The sequence below is a fragment of the Tursiops truncatus genome, chromosome 20 (assembly GCF_011762595.2).
Source record: "Tursiops truncatus isolate mTurTru1 chromosome 20, mTurTru1.mat.Y, whole genome shotgun sequence".
In the NCBI taxonomy this organism is placed as follows: Eukaryota; Metazoa; Chordata; class Mammalia; order Artiodactyla; family Delphinidae; genus Tursiops; species Tursiops truncatus.
The window spans coordinates 43,033,112-43,051,723 of record NC_047053.1 but is presented as its reverse complement, the minus strand read 5'-3'; the positions used below and the strand labels follow the sequence as shown (position 1 = coordinate 43,051,723).

At 44.0% G+C, this 18,612-nt stretch overlaps 1 protein-coding gene across 4 annotated transcripts in view; it reads left to right on the top strand.

Annotated features, from left to right (window-relative positions):
- Positions 1-18,612, top strand: part of MARCHF10 (membrane associated ring-CH-type finger 10) — a 90,316-nt gene that overhangs the window by 17,090 nt on the left and 54,614 nt on the right. For all 4 annotated transcript variants that reach the window (XM_073797515.1, XM_073797513.1, XM_073797514.1 and 1 more), the window contains exon 3: positions 18-137. In XM_073797515.1, the coding sequence (XP_073653616.1) occupies positions 18-137 (120 nt within the window). The remainder of the gene's footprint in view (positions 1-17; positions 138-18,612) is intronic.

The window sequence follows — 18,612 nt, the reverse complement described above, 5'->3', positions numbered from 1 at the left end:
TTTTTTTTGTTCTGCAGGCTTGTCTGAGACGACAGGAATACAGAAGAGACCCAAATGGGAAGAAACGAGATCAATTTTGGGGACAAGAGACAAATTTTGAGAGATCCCAGTTTTCAAGTGGGTCATCTTCCAAACAGGTACTTAGAATGCTGGGAGACATTCTTTTGCTGTAGGGTGTCTGTGTGTGTGTCTTTGTGTGTGTGTGTAACTGACTTAGGAAAAAGCCAGCCCCAAGAGGAGATGCTGAAGAATCTTAAAGGGCAGGGTAGGGAGAGGCAGGGGCAGGAGCTCTCGCCCTGGGTGCCACCCCTGCCCCTCCTCTGCTGTGTGACCTTCCCCCTTCCCCCTGGCTGGGCCTCACTCTTCTCTCCTGTAGACCAATGGAGATGGTCTCTGAGGCACCACCCAAATCAGAAATGCTGCAATTCTTTGATTTTAAGAGTCGGAAGCACCGGGCCTTCTAAAGCACTGCATCATAATGTATCTATATACCTATATCTATGCCTACCTGATCTGTCTATATTAATATAGACATATATGTGTATATATATATATATGTAGGCTTATAGTCTTACCCATTGCATTGCTTATTTCAAATAGAGTAAAATGCAGTAATAATTGCATCATGTAATAACTAGAAATTGTTCAAATATTTTTGTCTGGATGATAATAAATAATAAGATCAGTATAATATGAGAACAATATGAAAATGATGATTACAGTAGGAGTAGTTACCGTTACTTGAGTGATTACAATGTTCCAGTACCGTGCTAGGCACTTTATACCTATTACCTTATTTAATTCTCATAAATCTCTATATATTTGCCTCATTTTACAGATGAGAAAACTGAGCCCTAGAAAAGTTAAGAAACTTTACTTAAGATTTCACAGCCGGTATGTGGTGGAGTAGAGTTTTCTTTCTAGGCAGTCTGACCCCTGAGAGGGTGCTCTGAACCCCTGAGCTATAGGATCATATTTCATGTTTAAGATCTTATCTGTGTGAGAGTTTTACTTATCCTACGTAAGCACTGAATACCGCAAGCTGCATTCAACAATGGTTGTTAGTATGGCAAATTAAGATGAGTACTATGCCTTTTATGAATTCTTATTTAATGTTTTATGCCTGAAATATACTCTAGAGGACGGACTCTCTTTTCTATCACTGGTGTGGATCCTCAAGATAGATCCTGGATACCTGATATCAATCAAGTTCTTGTTGGGGTTTCTTCTTTAACCTAGGATGTTCACATGGTGGTTATTTCATGTTCGAAGGACACCTTAAAAACATCAGTGGTTGATGTTTATGGATGTATCCCTGGGAGAGATCTATATTCCCTATTGAGGAACATAAAATCACACAATAAAATACTCCACCTAAAGCCTGAAGGTGAAAGAGACTATCTCACAATATCGGCAGCGCTGAGAAGAACACATTGCCTGCATCTTTTCATGTTAGCCAAGGACTAAATATAATGCCTGCTGCTGATTAAACTTAGGGAGTGAGATTAATCCAAAACTCAAATCTAGTTTGGCTCGAACAACACATTTTTAGCATTAAGATAAATTCTCACAGTTTTGCACTTAGAAACAAAAATCAAGGACAGATGAAAAAAAATGTAATTTCAGTCAAACAGTAGCATGAAGCCATATTCCTCGTTTGGAATTACTGAACAAATGGGCAGCTGGGTTCTTCTGTTTTCATGCAAAGACTCATAGGCAGAGTCTTGGCCATTTCGCATGGCAACACTCATGCATTTGGGATATTCTAGAACTTGAAGGTTCACGCTCCTCTCCACAAACTGTGTTTAGGGGACAAACTGGTGACAGATTCCTGTAGTTCCCTTCTTCATGCTACACAAATTACTCATTCTTTAAGGCATCATTGCAAAACACTCAGACCACATCTAAAAAAGGATGCAGCTGTACATATAAAAGTAATTATGAAATAAAGACAAAAATATGTGGTAAAGTGCATAAAACTGGCAATTTCTAAAGCATGCGAACAGGATTTTTCATGTTTGCTTTATGTCACCGCACCTCAGTTTGTCGGAGAACTTGGAACAACATTACTTGATACTCTCGATTTTTTCCAGATGATGCTATCCCAAGGGTTTGGGTACTGACTGTACAAGTAACTTCCAAGTTGCACCTTCTCTATCAAGAAGAGTGACAAGATTAGAATTTTCCACAGTGAATTTCACCTCTGCTTTGCTCCCTGTGTTACAGATATTCTTTGGGGGATACTGGAGGATTTTGCCTCTGGATACAAAAGTGCAGGAAGGTCAGGGTGAGGGGAAGTGTCATGGAACGCATCCTTGTCAACAGCCATCAGAACTGTGTGCTTGTAATCCCAATCCCTCCTCACTCAATCCTTCGACTTTTGCCTGGTACGAGTGAAGCCAGAGAGCCCTTATGACATTCAAACCAGAGCCCAGAAATCTTCAACTCCCACAATCATGGGCTAGTTTGAAGATTTCTCCTCCCAGGTTTGGACCCCCACCCAAATTCTGTGAAAATCTGGTTGTTCTTAAACCTTCATAATCTGGGGCTGCCCTGCTCTGTATCAAATCCTGAAGGAACGCAGAATTTATGCAACCTCTTTCTACAGGGTCCCCAAGGCCAGGGAGATCCTAGAGCTAGTTTCCCAGGATAAGAATGCTGGCACCAGGATTCCCTGGTGGTCCAGTGATTAAGATTCTGTGCTCCCAATGCAGGGGGCCCGGGTTCGATCTCTGGCCAGGGAACTAGATCCCACATGCATGCCGTAACTAAGAGCCCACACGCCACAACTAGGACCCGGCGCAGCCAAATAAATAAATAAATATTAAAAAAAAAAAAAAAAAAAAAGAATGCTAGCACCTCCCAAAGGAGAACCCAGGCCGGACTGATGCAATTTCCAGAGCTTAGTGTATGGAATGTCACATCAGGCACTAGAGCTGCAAAAGATCCTCGGTCAATCAGGAAGTGGCAGGAGAAAGATAGAGTCCAATGAGACAGTGTAAACCCAACCCAAGCCCTCTTACCTAGGGAACATTTCCCTGAGTATTTTCCTTCTAGAAATTGCTGTGGCTGAAAACTCAAAAGAACATTTTGTCCCTGATTTGAGAAGGCAAGTTCATTCCCTGATTGAGTGGGTTGTGTGACAGTGGATTGCTTAATCCATGGAAATTTTTCCACTGTACAATCACGATGTGAAGCATGCTACCACCAAATTTTGACACTTGTATTGCAACTTCCATCACTTGTTCATTCCTTAACCCAGTCTTAGACCATCACAATGCTGATGGGCCTGGGAAAAGTGAGGCATTTACCATCAAGGAATAGATCCAGTATCAAGATGCCATTTCTAAACACCTGCCTGGGGGTGGGCAGATCCCCAGATAAATGCACAGTTAACATGGTAGCCCCTCCCTTACGGCACAACCTCCTCACTCCAACCCGTGGCTTTAACCGCTGGTTATGCAGAGATTGTGTTCAATCAAACGCCAAGATAAAGCAATCACTACCAAGCCTGTGCTGAGGGGTTCTTTAAAGCATCACCTCCTAGAAAAGGGAATCCTCCTATATACGTTGTTGGTGGGAATGTAAGTTGGTGCAGCCACTATGCAGAACACTATGGATGTTCCTCATAAAACTAAAAATAGAATAACCATATGATCCAGCAATCCCACTCCTGGGCATATATCCAGACAAAACTATAGTTCAGAAAGATACACGCACCCCTGTGTCCATAGCAGCACTATTCACAATAGCCAAGACAGGGAAACAACCTAAATGTCCATCGACAGATGAATGGACAAAGAGGATGTGATACATATATACAATGGACTATTACTCAGCCATAAAAAAGAATGAAATAATGCCATTTGCAGCAAGATGGATGCAACTAGAGATTATCATAGAAGTGAAGTAAGTCAGAAAGAGAAAGACAAATACCATATGATATCACTTATACATGGAATCTAAAATATGACACAAATGAACTGAAATAGAAACAGACTCAGGGACATAAAGAACAGACTTGTGGTTACCAAGGGGGAGGGGCTTGGGGGAGGGATGGAGTGGGAGGTTGGGGTTAGCTGATGTAAGCTTTTATAAATAGAATGGATATACACACTGCTATATTTTAAATGGATAACCAACAAGGACCTACTGTATAACAAACACAGGGACCTACTGTATAACCTACTGTTCAATATTATGTAACAACCTAAATGGGAAAAGGATTTGAAAAAGAATAGGTACATGTATATGTATAACTAAATCACTTTGCTGTACACCCGAAACTATCACAACATTGTTAATCAACTATACTCCAATATAAAATAAAAAGTTTAAAAAAAATCATTAGTAAAAACATACACACAAAAAACCCCCCACAAAAGCACGCAACACACACACACACACACACACACACACACACAAAATAGAATGGATCAACAACAAGGTCCTACTGTATAGCACAGGGAACTATATTTAATATCATATGATAAACCATAATGGAAAAGAATATCAAAAAAGAATATATATATGTATAACTGAATCACTTTGCTGTACAGAAGAAATTAATACAACATTGTAAATCAACGGTACTTCAAGTTTTAAAAATTACAAAAAAAATAATACTAAAGCAGCACCTCTTAAATGCATTTAGGTTAGTTGTGTGACACAGTACAAAGAACACTTATCATCAAGGGCTCCCTCATTACAGTGTCCCTCATTACAGTGTGAATTCGGACAAAGCACTTTACTTCTAAGTACTTCAATTTCCCATCAAGGAGATCCTTATTATTATGCTATTATCTCATAGGATCATTGTGAGAACGTGTGAGATGCTCAAGTGTCATACTAACATTAGATTCATTATAAGTTGCCTTGGTGTCCAGCTATGCTTGCAAAGGATGCTCCAACACTTATCGATAGAGGAGCAGCTCCTGAGGCTTCTAGAATACCTTCTTTCCTCTCAGCCCCATCTCAGGCCACATTTCAAAGAGCTAACCTAACGTAGCAACTTAATTTCACACCCTTTTCAAAGTTACCTACAACCTTGTGAGCTGTTTAATCAAATTAGAATTTAACAGGGAAATAAACAGCAGCTCTACAGAACCAACTACACCTTGGGTGATTTAGTACATTAAAAAGCAAAGCAGTCTCTCAGTATGAACAGGAAGCAGTGTCCCCGGTACACTGCTGGCCCAGAGGAGCCTGCTGTGGTGCCAGGGGCACCAGGATATTTTGACCTCTCAAAACTTCTCAGAGGGGACTTCCCTGGTGGCGCAGTGGTTGAGAGTCCGCCTGCCGATGCAGGGGACATGGGTTCGTGCCCCGGTCCGGGAGGATCCCACATGCCGCGGAGCGGCTGGGCCCGTGAGCCATGGCCGCTGAGCCTGCACATCCGGAGCCTGTGCTCCGCAACGGGAGAGGCCACAACAGTGAGAGGCCCGCACACAGCAAAAAAAAAAAAAAAAGCAAAGCAGTCTCTCAGTATGAACAGCAAACAGTGTCCCTGGTACACTGCTGGACCAGAGGAGCCTGCTGTGGTGCCAGGGGCACCAGGATATTTTGACCTCTCAAAACTTCTCAGAGGGGACTTCCCTGGTGGCGCAGTGGTTAAGAATCCACCTGCCAATACGGGGGACACGGGTTCGATCCCTGGTCTGGGAATAACCCACATGCTGCGGAGCAACTAAGCCCGTGCACCACAACTACTGAGCCCACGTGCCACAACTACTGAAGCCCCTAAGCCTAGAGCCCACGCTCCGCAACAAGAGAAGCCACCACAATGAGAAGCCCGTGCACCACGACGAAGAGTAGCCCTCGCTTGCCGCAACTAGAGAAAGCCTGCGTGCAGCAATGAAGATCCAACGCAACCAAAATTACATAATAAAAATAAGTTCAAAAATAAAAATATTTTTAAAAAGAAATTGAATTAAAAAAAAAAAAGACTTCACAGAGAAGGGCCAGGACCCCCAATTTCCCCAGAGAAAATGATGAAACTGATTAGCCCAGGACTTGGGGGACAGCAACCTTCAATGAAGAAAATCATCATGGCCCCTTCTCATCTTCCAAGATCCTGCATCCTTGCTGGATGGGCCACTTCCAAGAGCACAAATCTCGAGGACCGAGGACATGTGGTCACTATATTTGGCAAAGAAGGCGGGGACCAGCCCTCAGTTTTTCAAGAGCACCGTTCGCTCCGGTAATAGGAATAGGATTGTCATCCTTTCACGAGCAGCAACCGGGCGGCTAAACGTTTAGATTCCAGGTCACCGGGACCCAGCGTCACACTGGAAGGAGGCGGCTAACCTGCCACCAGCAGCAGCCGGCTCTGCCCCAGGCCTGGCTCAGCAGGATGCTTACATCCGTGAGATCGCCCGCACCTCCCAGAAGGCAAGGCAAGCCTAAGTGTGAAGGCGGTCACCCGACATAAACATCTTAATTGTTTTGTCCATGATCATCCACACAAACGCTGGAGGTTGAAATGAAAAACAAAGCTTCTTCAAGTAATCTGCAGTGGCTCAAAAAGTCAGAAAGTGCATTCCTACATGAGGGCAGCAAAAGCCTAAAACTGTGCTGTCCAGTACAGCGGCCACTAGCCATGTGGGACTATTTAATTAAAATAACATTTTAAATGCAGTTCCAGGCTCAGGAGCCACATGTGGCCCATGGCTGCCATATAGGACATTTCCAACACTGAAGAAAATTCTATAGGACAGCACTGCTCCTGTTTATGGTCAAGTCCAAAAGATGAAACAAGATCCCACGGGCCAGCAAGGGGTTTTGTTTCCCAGAAACCGTCCTCGCGTACTCCACACTACAATGCTTTTGCCCACCGCAGCTCCTTGCAAACGTTTGCTCTCCGTTGCTGAGTCAGGTGTCCACGAAGGCTGGCTCGCTTTGCATTTGGTGTTTTCCTCCAACTTGGGTATATTTGCATGTCTCCTTTCATTACCTGCCTCTCCAGCCTCTCCTGCCTGTGAAACCTGCAGCTTCTCCTCTTTCAAACCGCTCTTGGGGAGCTGTTTGTTCTCCCATTAATCTGTCAGTGTCAACCTACCAACACCCCTGATGGTGTCACGGAAGCAGCCAGCTTAGCACACGGCATATGTGTTCTGTGACTCACGCTTTTAATTTTCTCTAACTTCTACCTGTCCATTGTCAGACTCTCCGTGGGCCGGGCCTCCCGTCGTTCTGGCCCCGGGCCCGTGTGAAAATGAGGCAGGTCACACACATGCATGCTGGCTCTGACTGCCGGGGCGGGGGTGGGGGTGGCCCACCTGGGAGGCTGTGAGTCATCCCTAACACCTGGCCAGGCGTGGTCACCGCTGCCCCCTCGACTCGCGACTTGCGCAGATTCCGTGCCCTCGAGGTGCACCTGAGTCACAATGCAGCTCCACACCCAGCGTCTCGAGCCCAACACGGACGTCAGGGAGGCAGAAAGTGCAGCCCACGGTTTGTCGGGAATTTTCGTTGGAGTTTGTTTTCCATTTTAGCTGTTGGTCTGTCCTCCTTGGCCTGTCCCACCACCTGCTCAGACTCAAGAGGCTGAATCCATTGTCTTCTCCCCTCAGATTGGTTCCTCTTCCTGAATTCATTGCTGCCCAGGCCGGAATTCTGGAGATTAGCTCAGACGCCTCCTTCTGTTGCCCCTTCACAACTTCACGGCCGTCAGACACCAGAGTTAGACCGTCTTCCCTCCTCTCTCTTGAATCTGTCCACCAGCACCTCCCTTTGCAGGGCCCTGTCTTTTTTTTTTTTTTGGCCTGGATTCTTGTGGGAGCCGTTTTCCTGATCGTTTTGTCTTCACCTCACCCCTTCCAGCCAGTCTCCCAGGCAGCATTATGAGTGGATCCATCTAGAAGCAAACTGGATCATGCCACTCCTCTATTAAAAGCTCTCTAGTGGTTCCCCATGTCTTTGGGATCAAGTTCAAACACCTTAGCAAAGTGTTTGATGGCTCTCAAGGCCCTGGATGGCCTGACCCTCAACTCTGAGGACACTTCCTCTGGGAAGAGCTTCCAGAGCTGCTCCTGGGGGTCAGGTGGCTTTGTTCTCGTCCCTCCTTTGTATTCCCCAGAACACCGTCTGGGCTCAAGCCCATCTTGGGATACGTCTTCCTGTCTGTCTCACCCTTAGGCTGGAGCCACTCAGGCGCAGGCACTGGTTATTTTTTGATGGTTGGAATTTGCTTTAATAGATTTCAGCAAGAGGAAAAAAGAATAAATGAAGTAAATGTGCGAAAAATCATGCCAATTTTCGAACCTGAATGATGGGTATATAGGAGTTTATTATTATTCTCTCTACTTTGCCATGTTTCATATTAAAAAAAGTCTGAGACAAAGGCCCCACCCAGGGGCAGGAAGTTATAAGGCAGGACCCAGGTGAGGTGCCCAGGGAGGGCACAGGGCAAGGGAGATGGAGGGACAGAAGGAAGGAAGAGATGGTGCAGGGGGCCTGGAAGCAGAGATGATGCTGTCCCTCAGAGGGTGGCATTCTCTAGGACCTGCTGTCATTTTTTTGTTTTTTTTTAAATCATAGGTTCACAGCACAGGAAAGGGACCTTGAAGGACATTTAGTCTAGTCACCCATTGCAGTTTTAGACACACTAGTTGTTAGAAAGTTCTTTTTTTTTTTAATTTTTATTTATTTATTTTTGGCTGTGTTAGGTCTTCGTTGCTGCGCGCGGGCTATCTCTAGTTGTGTTGCACGGTCTTCTCATTGCGGTGGCTTCTCTTGTTGCGGAGCGTGGGCTCTAGGCACACAGGCTTCAGTAGTTGTGGCACGCGGGCTCCGTAGTTGTGGTTCATGGGCTCTAGAGCGCTGGCTCAGTAGTTGTGGCGCACGGGCTTAGTTGCTCTTTTTTCCACCACACACTAGGAGCTCCATGAATGTTTGATGACTGCCAGTCACAGGAATGTTTTAGGAATGTGCACATGTTGAAATCATAGCAGTGTAACCACAACCGCCAGAGCAGGACCCTGCCTCGAGCGAGAGAAGAAAGGGGTACCGTTACCACGAGTGGTGGGCAGACGCTGGCCTGGCTTGAAATCATCAAGAAGAGAGTGGTTTGCTGAGACCGCCAACGTGCAATGGCCAGTTTGGGTCTGAAGGCTGAAACCGCAATCAACCATTTGGAAACCACCTCCTCATCGGTGGCAACCAGGGTGACTGGCTAAAGAGAACGTTCTTTTCCTGGCCTACCACTCCGCAAAGCGACAGGTGGCTTCCTTAAAGCTCTGGGTAAGTTCCTTTTGTCACAGGTGGGCAAGAACACAGAGACAGAAGCAGCTCTCCGTGGACAGAGGAAACTCAGAACAGCCCAAAGTTGACCCAGGACTCACTTGCACTTTACAAGAGGTCATCTTGGTGTGCTTAAATGTCCCACCAGGTAACTCACCAGACTGAACTGAAGGTTTCCTTTGTGATCATATTATAGAGTAACTGGAAGACCTGGGGTGCAGGCCCCTGGGCAAACCAGGGTCCTAGAAGCCTTTCACAGCAGTAAATGGCACAAACGAGTGATAATTGGTCTGGGCAAAGCCGGCAGTGCTTCCTTTCTCCTCCGTTTCTGTGCTTTGCCTGAGTTCCACTAGGTAATTTTAAAATAGGGCATGGCAGGAAAATGGGGCAACTGTCAGTTTAAATTGCAGCTGCTTCCAGAATGTCGTCCTGCCTTTTGAACAGATAAGCAGGACAGCCTAGAGTCAATCCTTCCACGGGGTGATTCTGCCACTCGGCCCAGCGAGACAAACACCAATTGTCATCCCAGCTCAGTGAAATCGCCGGTGCCGAGCAATGTTGACCTCTGACCCCAAGAGTTCCCCGTGTTAATTAGACTCAGCAGCTCAGAAATTGCATGAGTGAAGATTATGATAAAGTGGCTTTTTTCGCATTTTATGTAGTGCTGTATATTTCAGCTTACAACATCTTATTAAAATCCCCTACTTAAAAAAATGGTTCTAATTGCTTTTTAAAACCAAGAAACTTGTTAAAAACCTATTAAAATTCAGATATCAAAATTTAAAATTTTTTCAGTCAGTTGCAAGACATGATTATTCAGGGGCATACTCGCATTAAACATAACCTATAAATACAGCATTTCACCCTAAAACCTTCTTTTGTTGACAACAACAATTGCTTTATTTGTTAAGGAATTATAAAGCACTGGTGTCCAAGACACTGTGTTGGGTAGTATGGGGATATAGTAATGAATAACCTCTGGTCCCTTGGTTCCTCTCCCTTTGTCCTTTCATTGTCCCCTCTGTACCAACCTTTCCCTTCCCAAGCAGCCTATGTTCTGTGCTTGATCCTCTTAACACTTCCCTTGCCCTTTGTTTTGTTGACACACCTCTCTGGCCAAATCCTGCCCATCCACGGTCTCTGGGTCTGCACCCATACCACTGGTGACTGCCGGAAAAAAATCACCCAACCTTGAAAAATGGTGCCCCTGGAAGGTCACGGCCACTAACCTCCTGCAACTCTTCGATGCTGCCCAGTTTCCCTGGTCAACTGTCCCTTCCACTTCAAGCCTTCTTCCCTTTCCCCAATCCCTCCTCTCTTCCACCCGAATCCACAGTGGTCCTCACGTGGAAGCTCCCTTAGCTCTCTGCTGCCCAGCCCATCCACCCCTTTCCCTCTGCACCCCCCTCCCCTCATTCCCACCCAGTTAGCAACCCTTCCATCTCTGCTCAGGACCCTCATTCCATCCATTGTCCCTTCCGTTCCTGCGTCTCCAACTCTGTACCAGAGCCTTCCCTTCCCATCAGTATTTAATCACGATCCAAGGTTTCCTACCAAAAATCTTAAGAGAACAACAGAAGAGACCTTCCCTGAGCCCCCATCCCCTGCACTTACTGCTTCTCCCTCACAAAGCTCTCAAAAGAATCATTTACGCTGACTGACTCAGTTTCCCCACCTCCTACGCACAACGCAACCACTGCAATCTGGCTGCCACACATGTCATTCCACAGAAACGGCTCTTCGTCAGATGCCTTCCACGTCTGCGATGCAGACGTGGAAGCTGAGTCCTGGGATTCCTCCAGGCTCGCTTCTCTTCTCACTCTACACCTGGGGGTTTCTCGGCGCTGAGTCCTGGGATTCCTCCAGGCTCGCTTCTCTTCTCACTCTACACCTGGGGGTTTATCCTGGTTTTGTATCACAGGCCTCTTAGGCAATACGGATGACCTCTCTGGATCCTCTTCTCACAATAATATTTTCAAACGCATAAAATAAGATGCACAGGATTTCAAAGGAAACCGCAATTCTTGAAATAATCATCAAGATATTTTTAGAAATCTGTGACTCAGGAATAGATGTGCTTCTTTTTTTTTTTTTTTTTTTTTGCTGTACGCGGGCCTCTCACTGTTGTGGCCTCTCCCATTGTGGAGCACAGGCTCCGGACGCGCAGGCTCAGCGGCCATGGCTCACGGGCCCAGCCGCTCCGCGGCATGTGGGATCTTCCCGGACCGGGGCACGAACCCGTGTCCCCTGCATCGGCAGGCGGACTCTCAACCACTGCGCCACCAGGGAAGCCCTGTGCTTCTTTTTTAACACATGAAATAACAAGTGATGGGCGTAAAAGGTACTTTGAGACATCTGCAACGTATTTAATGAAATGTGACAATACCTGTGATTTCGATTGGTGACACATCACAGGTACGGCTAATACTACTGCGGTTTGTCGCCTGTATTAGTAAATGGAAGATATGCTTAGATTTCAATAAGAGGTTAGTGGAAATAAAGATGCAATTTTTTTTCCCATGCATATTCATGTCCCAACCCCAAGAAACCCTGCTCTATTCTCCTCAGGTTACCTGCCCAAGATGTTACCCGCCTATGACTCCCAAATCCGCATTTCTAACCCAAACCTCGCTTTTGATCTCCAGATCTAAATATCCCATTGTTTTCTAAATAATTTCTACTTGGATGTCTCAAACTCAATAGGCCCAGTGCTAAAGTTCCCAGCCTGGCCCTTCGTTCTTCCTTTTTTTTTTTTTTTTTTTTCTGGCCGAGCCGCACAGTATGCAGGATCTTAGTTTCCTGACCGGGGGTCAAACCCACGCCCCCTGCAGTGGAAGCGTGGAGTCTTAACCACTGGACCACCAGGGAAGTCCCTGCTCTTCCTTTTGCGCAGTATCATCAGAATCTGACACTTTCCTCCTTACCGTCTTATTCGTCACCAAGTCCCAACCATTTTACTTATCATTTTAATCCATCTGTGTGTTCGTCTCTGCTATCACCTAGTTAAGTTACTGCAAAGGCCCCCTCACAGGTCTTCGCAACTCCTGCTCCTGCCCCCAAATCCCGCTTTCTCTACCACACGTGATTTGACAAGTGGAACCCAGATCACTCTGTTGGCCGCTTAAATCCCTTCCATGGTGTTCTGTGGCTTTCAGAATGGGGACCAACACCCATCATGTAGCCAACAAGGCCCTTTGGGATCTAGCCTTCCTTACTGCTCTATGCTTCAACCACACTGGCTTGGGGTCCTGCTAGGAGGCTTTGCACATGCTGTTCCCTTTTCTTGAAGCACTCGGCCTGCCTTCCCACCAGGTCTCAGATCTCAGCTCAGGTCACTTCCTCAGGGGGGTTTTCCCCAACTGCGCCCAAGCCCCCGGCACAAAAAACCTCTGCTCTATCTTCTGATGGTTGTCCATGCAGTTCCTTTTTTTTTTTTTTTTTTGCGGTATGCGGGCCTCTCACTGTTGTGGCCTCTCCCGTTGCGGAGCACAGGCTCCGGATGCTCAGGCTCAGCGGCCATGGCTCACGGGCCCAGCCGCTCCGCGGCATGTGGGATCTTCCCGGACCAGGGCACGAACTCGTGTCCCCTGCATCAGCAGGCGGACTCTCAACCACTGCGCCACCAGGGAAGCCCAGTTCCTTTTTAAAAATGTATCAAAATTCACTTTTTTAAACGAGTTTTGATAAATGCATGTAACCATGTTTTGAGTTTCCATCACCCCATGACCCTTTCCAGTCAATTCCTGTCTCTGTCCCTCTCAGAGGCAACCACTGTTCCGAGTATTTTCACCATAAATTAGTTTTGCCTTTTCTTTTTCTATTTCTTTACACTGTTTTCAGTTCAACTTTTAAGTCACTTTTTAGAAATTTGTGGAATATAGATTCTAAATAGATGAGCTAAATAAATGAACCTACTTAATAATTAAATTAGGGGACTTCCCTGGTGGTCCAGTGGTTAAGATTCTACGCTTACACTGCAGCGGGCACGGGTTCGATCACTGGTTGGGGAACTATCCTGCATGCCACATGGCGTGACCAAAAAATAATAATAATTAAATTAAAATTACATACAAGTCACAGATTAAAATTATAGTCTTTTCCCAAAATGACAAAGTCGCTTTTAAAAAGATAATATGTAGTTGGAAAAGTTATGTAGAAATTGGCATTCTCATGTACCTCTGGAAATGTAAATTGGTACAGTGTTTCTGGAGGACAATTTGGGAACAAAATATTGTAAATCTTTGTGATGCTGTTAATCTACTAATATAAATTCCCACTTTGGGAACTTAAAGAAATAATTGATGATGTGCATAAATATATAAGAATATTCATCATAGCATTATTTATCATAGAAAAAGTTGGAAGCAACCTAAATGACCAACAAAAGTAAGTATGACAGAGCCATACAATAGGAATATATTGTAAAGACAATGAGAACTGCCAAGAAAGACTAAAGTTTACTTAATGGGTTTATTCTTAGAGTATATTTGTACTGTGATTCTGAACTTATTTCATGTTCACTACAGAGTAAAACAAATGAGTACATATATTAATATAATTAAGGAATAAAGATTTTAAATTAAATACATATATTAATATAATTAAGGAATAAAGATTTTAAATATAATTAAGGAATAAAAATTTTAAATAAAGATTTAAAATCTTTAAAAATAAAGATTTTAAAGATTTAAATAAAAAGATACAAATATAAAACAAAAGAAAGGAAGGGAAAACCCCTTCCACTAAATATGTATTAGTGTTAAATACATATTTCTAATTAATTCCATTGAAAGGACTTAGGAACAATGTCCCTCTAGGAGCAATGAACACACATAGCATGAAGATACTGATTTCTAAATAGCTTTCTAAACTAAAAGGAACCAGAGCTTATTGGGAAAATAGCTGATTCTAGGTCTGAGCCAGGTAAAGTACAAGGTGAGGCTATGAAATTTTATTGTGCCATAAAGCGTAGACGTGCTCGGAGACTCAAGTCAGAGCAAACTCGAGTGAACTCCCATTCACCAATTTTGGGACGATTTGAGCCTCAAAAAATGTGATGAGATGATTGAATAAAATGTGTCCTTGAAACCACAATGATGATGATAACAAACAAAGAGGCAAACAAACAAATAAGAAGGGAGGAAAGTTCTTCTTTAGAGAAGAACGCCAGCTAATAATTGTAGAAGAAAGGATAGAAATAGAAAAATCATCCTTTTGCTACCTTGATGTAATTATCAATTCAGGCAAAGCACATCAAAAGATGCTAAATCACTGGGTAAAATGAATAGGGTATTTCGTGTCAAAGAATCGTCTCACAGATTTCTGACTAATTACAAAAGGGAAAAATGTACTTTTATAGTGGAAAAACCTGGCAGTCACCACCTTACCCTAGAGACCAAACAGCATTGTTAGGCACTGAGGTGATATTATAAAGAGGGATACCACACCACCTATGGAACCCAAAATGATTAACCTGAATTTTATTATGAGAAAGCCATCAAATTCAGAACGGTCGACGTTCTATGAGGCTGGGACTCTTCCAAAGAGTAAAAATCATGAAAAGACAAAAAGGGCCGAGAATGAAAGAGACATAATAACTGCGTGCAATGGGTGTATCTTGATTGGATCATAGATCAAAATACACAGCTAAAAAGACATTTTTGGGACAGTTTGGTTTGAATATGCATAATAAATAATGTTATGGAACTATTAAATTCTCTTGGGTAAGATAATGGTATTGTGGCTTTGTAGGAGAATGTCCGTTTTGATAGGAGATGCATATTGAAGTATTTAGGGGTAAAGTATTATGAAGTCTAGAGAGAGGGAGGGATGGGGGAGAGGGAGAGAAAGCAAATTGGCAAGTAAAGGGTAATGGATGTTATTTGTACTATTCTTTCAACTTCTCCATTGATTTGAAAATTTTCAAAATAAGGTTGACAAAATTATAGAAAGGTATCTATTGATGCAATGTATTGTTAAATGACAACGTATGTATGGCTCAATTCTATTTTTGTTAAAAAACAATATTTATACAGTTGCCTAAATATATGTGCAAGAGTAATGTCAGCTGCTATAACAAAAGGACCAAAAATATGATTCAATCAAGAAAGAATTTATTTCTTGCACCTGTGATGGCCCAGGTGATCAGCAGGCAGCTCTCCTCCACTAGGACTTACAGGGATTCAGGCCAATGATGGTTCTCTTGTCTTCAACACATGACTTTCAAAGTTGTTGCCTCTCCAGCCGAGAAGCAGGGCCAGAGATTATCTCTGAAGCAGGCTGTACATGTCACCTGTGCTCCCACTCCACTGGTGAGACTTTCCTCCTGAGGCCACACCTAGTTGCAGTGGAAACTGAGTCATTCAGTTCAAGGTGGGCAGCCACATCCAGCTGTAGCTCTTATCACTTGAGAAGGGATTTCAGTGGAAAGCTAGTCGTCTCCATCACGCTCATTTGTTATACAGCAGAAACTAACACAACACTGTAAAGCAATTATACTCCAATAAAGATGTTTTAAAAAGGGGGGGGGCGGTGTCTGAAAGAACACAGACCAAGCTATTTGCAGTTTTTATTTCAAGGTTAATGGAGTTTTGAATGCTTTAAAATTTCTCTCTTTGTCTTTAGTTTTCCATTATGAACATGGATTTTTTTTTTTTGGCAATAAAGAAAAGACTTACACTTTACAAAAATAAGCCATTGAAACTACAAAAAGATGCTTTGTTTTCTTCCTCTGAAAGAAACATACAAGCTAATCTTAAGTACCACATTAAGCATTTTTCTTCTCAGAAACCTTCAGTTGGACCCTATTCTCCATCACATTAACTCTCAATTCTTTGCTTGACTCTCAGAGCCCCCCACAATCTGACCCCAGCTTGCCAGCCAACTTTGTCTCTCACCTCTCCTTCTCACACCCTCTGCTCTGGCCATACGCCTTGCTGCCTGAGAATCACGCCGTGGGCGTCACTCCATCCATACCTTGGCTCCCATGCTGCCTCCAGCCGAAGCTGGTCCCTACTGCTCCTTGAGTTCCTAGAAAACACCATCCCCTTCATGAAGCCTCCCTTGACATTTCACTTTTTTGCTGTGAGTTTCTTTGAGGTTTAGAATTGGTGCCACCCAATTTATCACTTAATTAAACTTTGTTTTGCATTTTGCTAGTATGGTATAAATTGTGTCTCTCCCATTGCAAGTATCTTGTCTTTATATGGGGTTGAAGACACAGTAGATGCATATGATGCTGTTCAATTAATTCCCATGTTTTATGACCTATTATTCTGAGTAGGAAGTATTTTCATGGATGACCTCCATTTAATGACTAAGTCTTTCATGTTCTTCAAGTGTTCCTCTCAACTAAAAGGAGAATATGAATTCAAATAAAGAATGAAGGAGAGGGGCTTCCCTGGTGGCACAGTGGTTGAGAGTCCGCCTGCCGATGCAGGGGACGTGGGTTCGTGCCCCGGTCCGGGAGGATCCCACATGCCGCGGAGTGGCTGGGCCCGTGAGCCATGGCCGCTGAGCCTGCGCGTCCGGAGCCTGTGCTCCGCAACGGGAGAGGCCACAGCAGTGAGAGGCCCGCGCACCACAAAAAAATAATAATAAAAATAAAAATAATTGTCCTGAACATGGGAAGGACTTTGCTGCCCTTAGTTTCTTCTAGAAGAGAGAATGTTTAGCCAGCTTTGGGATACATCAGCATTCTGTGTAGGACATGCTAACTTTATATTTCTTGAATTCATAAACGTCCCCATCCTGTCCAGAATGCTATTTATACAAGCTGCCCTTAATTCCCAAAGGCCATTTTTTGTGTTTGAGGCATGATATGAATGTGGACTTTGGGGACAGCACTCTGAAGATACTCATTTGCACCCACAGTTCCTTGGTCACCCTTCCCATGTTGTGACCTTTGCGTGTCGAGGTTCACAGCCTTGATCGTTCTCTTTCGTGATCTCGGGAGAACGTTTTATCTCAAAGGTAATAAACACACTGTCTTTCTCTGGCACCAGCCTGACACTACTCTTTGTCTGTTTTCCTATTCAGAGCAAGTCGTGTCCTGATCTTTACACTATGTCATAAGATCCACTCAGCTCAGCCTTCCATCACATGACACGTGGCTACAATGCGTTTTGTACACGTCCATCAGAATTCATCAGCACACCTTGTGGGAGGGAGGGAGGCGGCATACCAGTTGAGAACCAGCTCTGTAGATCTTGGAAATGAGCCATCAGGCAAGAGCTGGAAAATGACTTGGTCTTTTCTGTCCCTGACTACTTCTTCTGTCTCCATGCCTTTCTGATCATCTGTGCTCACTGTCACCTTGCCATTTCAGACTCAACATTGTTAGGACCCAGTTTAAAAATCTAGGCCTTTTCTCACCTTCTGAGATGGCCCACACTCTGTCTGTGGAGTGTTTCTCTCTCTAAACAAATCCACTTCTTACCACTTTGTCTCTCACTGAATTCTTTCTGTGATGAGACATCAAGAACCTGGGCTTCATTAAGTCCTGAAACCAGAGCAATGTACAACATCCAGGAGAGAAGAGATTTTACTTTCAGTTTTAATATTGCAATGGGTGACCAGTGCTAGAGACTGGGTAGGAGGAGTCAAGATTGAGGATTGTGGTCGAGAATCCCAGTTCATACTCCCCACAACGTGCCCTGCCACTCATTATCCAGCACAGGACTTGACCAGCCCTCCAGGTTCTGAGTGACATGGAGAGCAGAAATCAACTGGAAAAACAAGGCAGAAGCCATCCCAGGATAAGAACAATAAAAGTTTTTCTCCCACATATCCAGAACCATGAGGTGTCCTACATCTAAAATAGTTCCAAGAAGTTCCAATATCATAACCATGGTGATGTTGTTTTAATTATATATACACTCAAAGACAGAAATATTAGAAAGAACTGCATTAAATACTAATGAAAGCTGTGTTGAAAAAAAAAAAAAAAAAATCTAGTCACTCTAACATCCCTGAAGAAACGCATCCCACTTGGCAATCCTTGGGTCTCCATCATCCAGGAGGTCTAACTAGAACCATTATCATGTTTCGAAGTCGCTACTTCAGTGCCCAATTCCCTAATGTAAGTCCCTTCTTTTCGTAGCGTGAGTCTTGCTCTGAACTTTTGAGAGTTTCTAGCAAGGTCATATCTCTACTTTATTATGGATGATGCCAAAAGAGCAAGTTGGGGATCTTTGGAAAATGTTGACTGCAAAACCCATAATACTCCAGAAAAATATTAATTTTGACAATAACTTCTTTCAGTCAATGTGGCTTTATTAGGACGCTCATCAGATTACCAAGAGAGAACTTAAAGTCTACACATGGGGCTTCCCTGGTGGCACAGTGGTTAAGAATCCGCCTGCCAATGCAGGG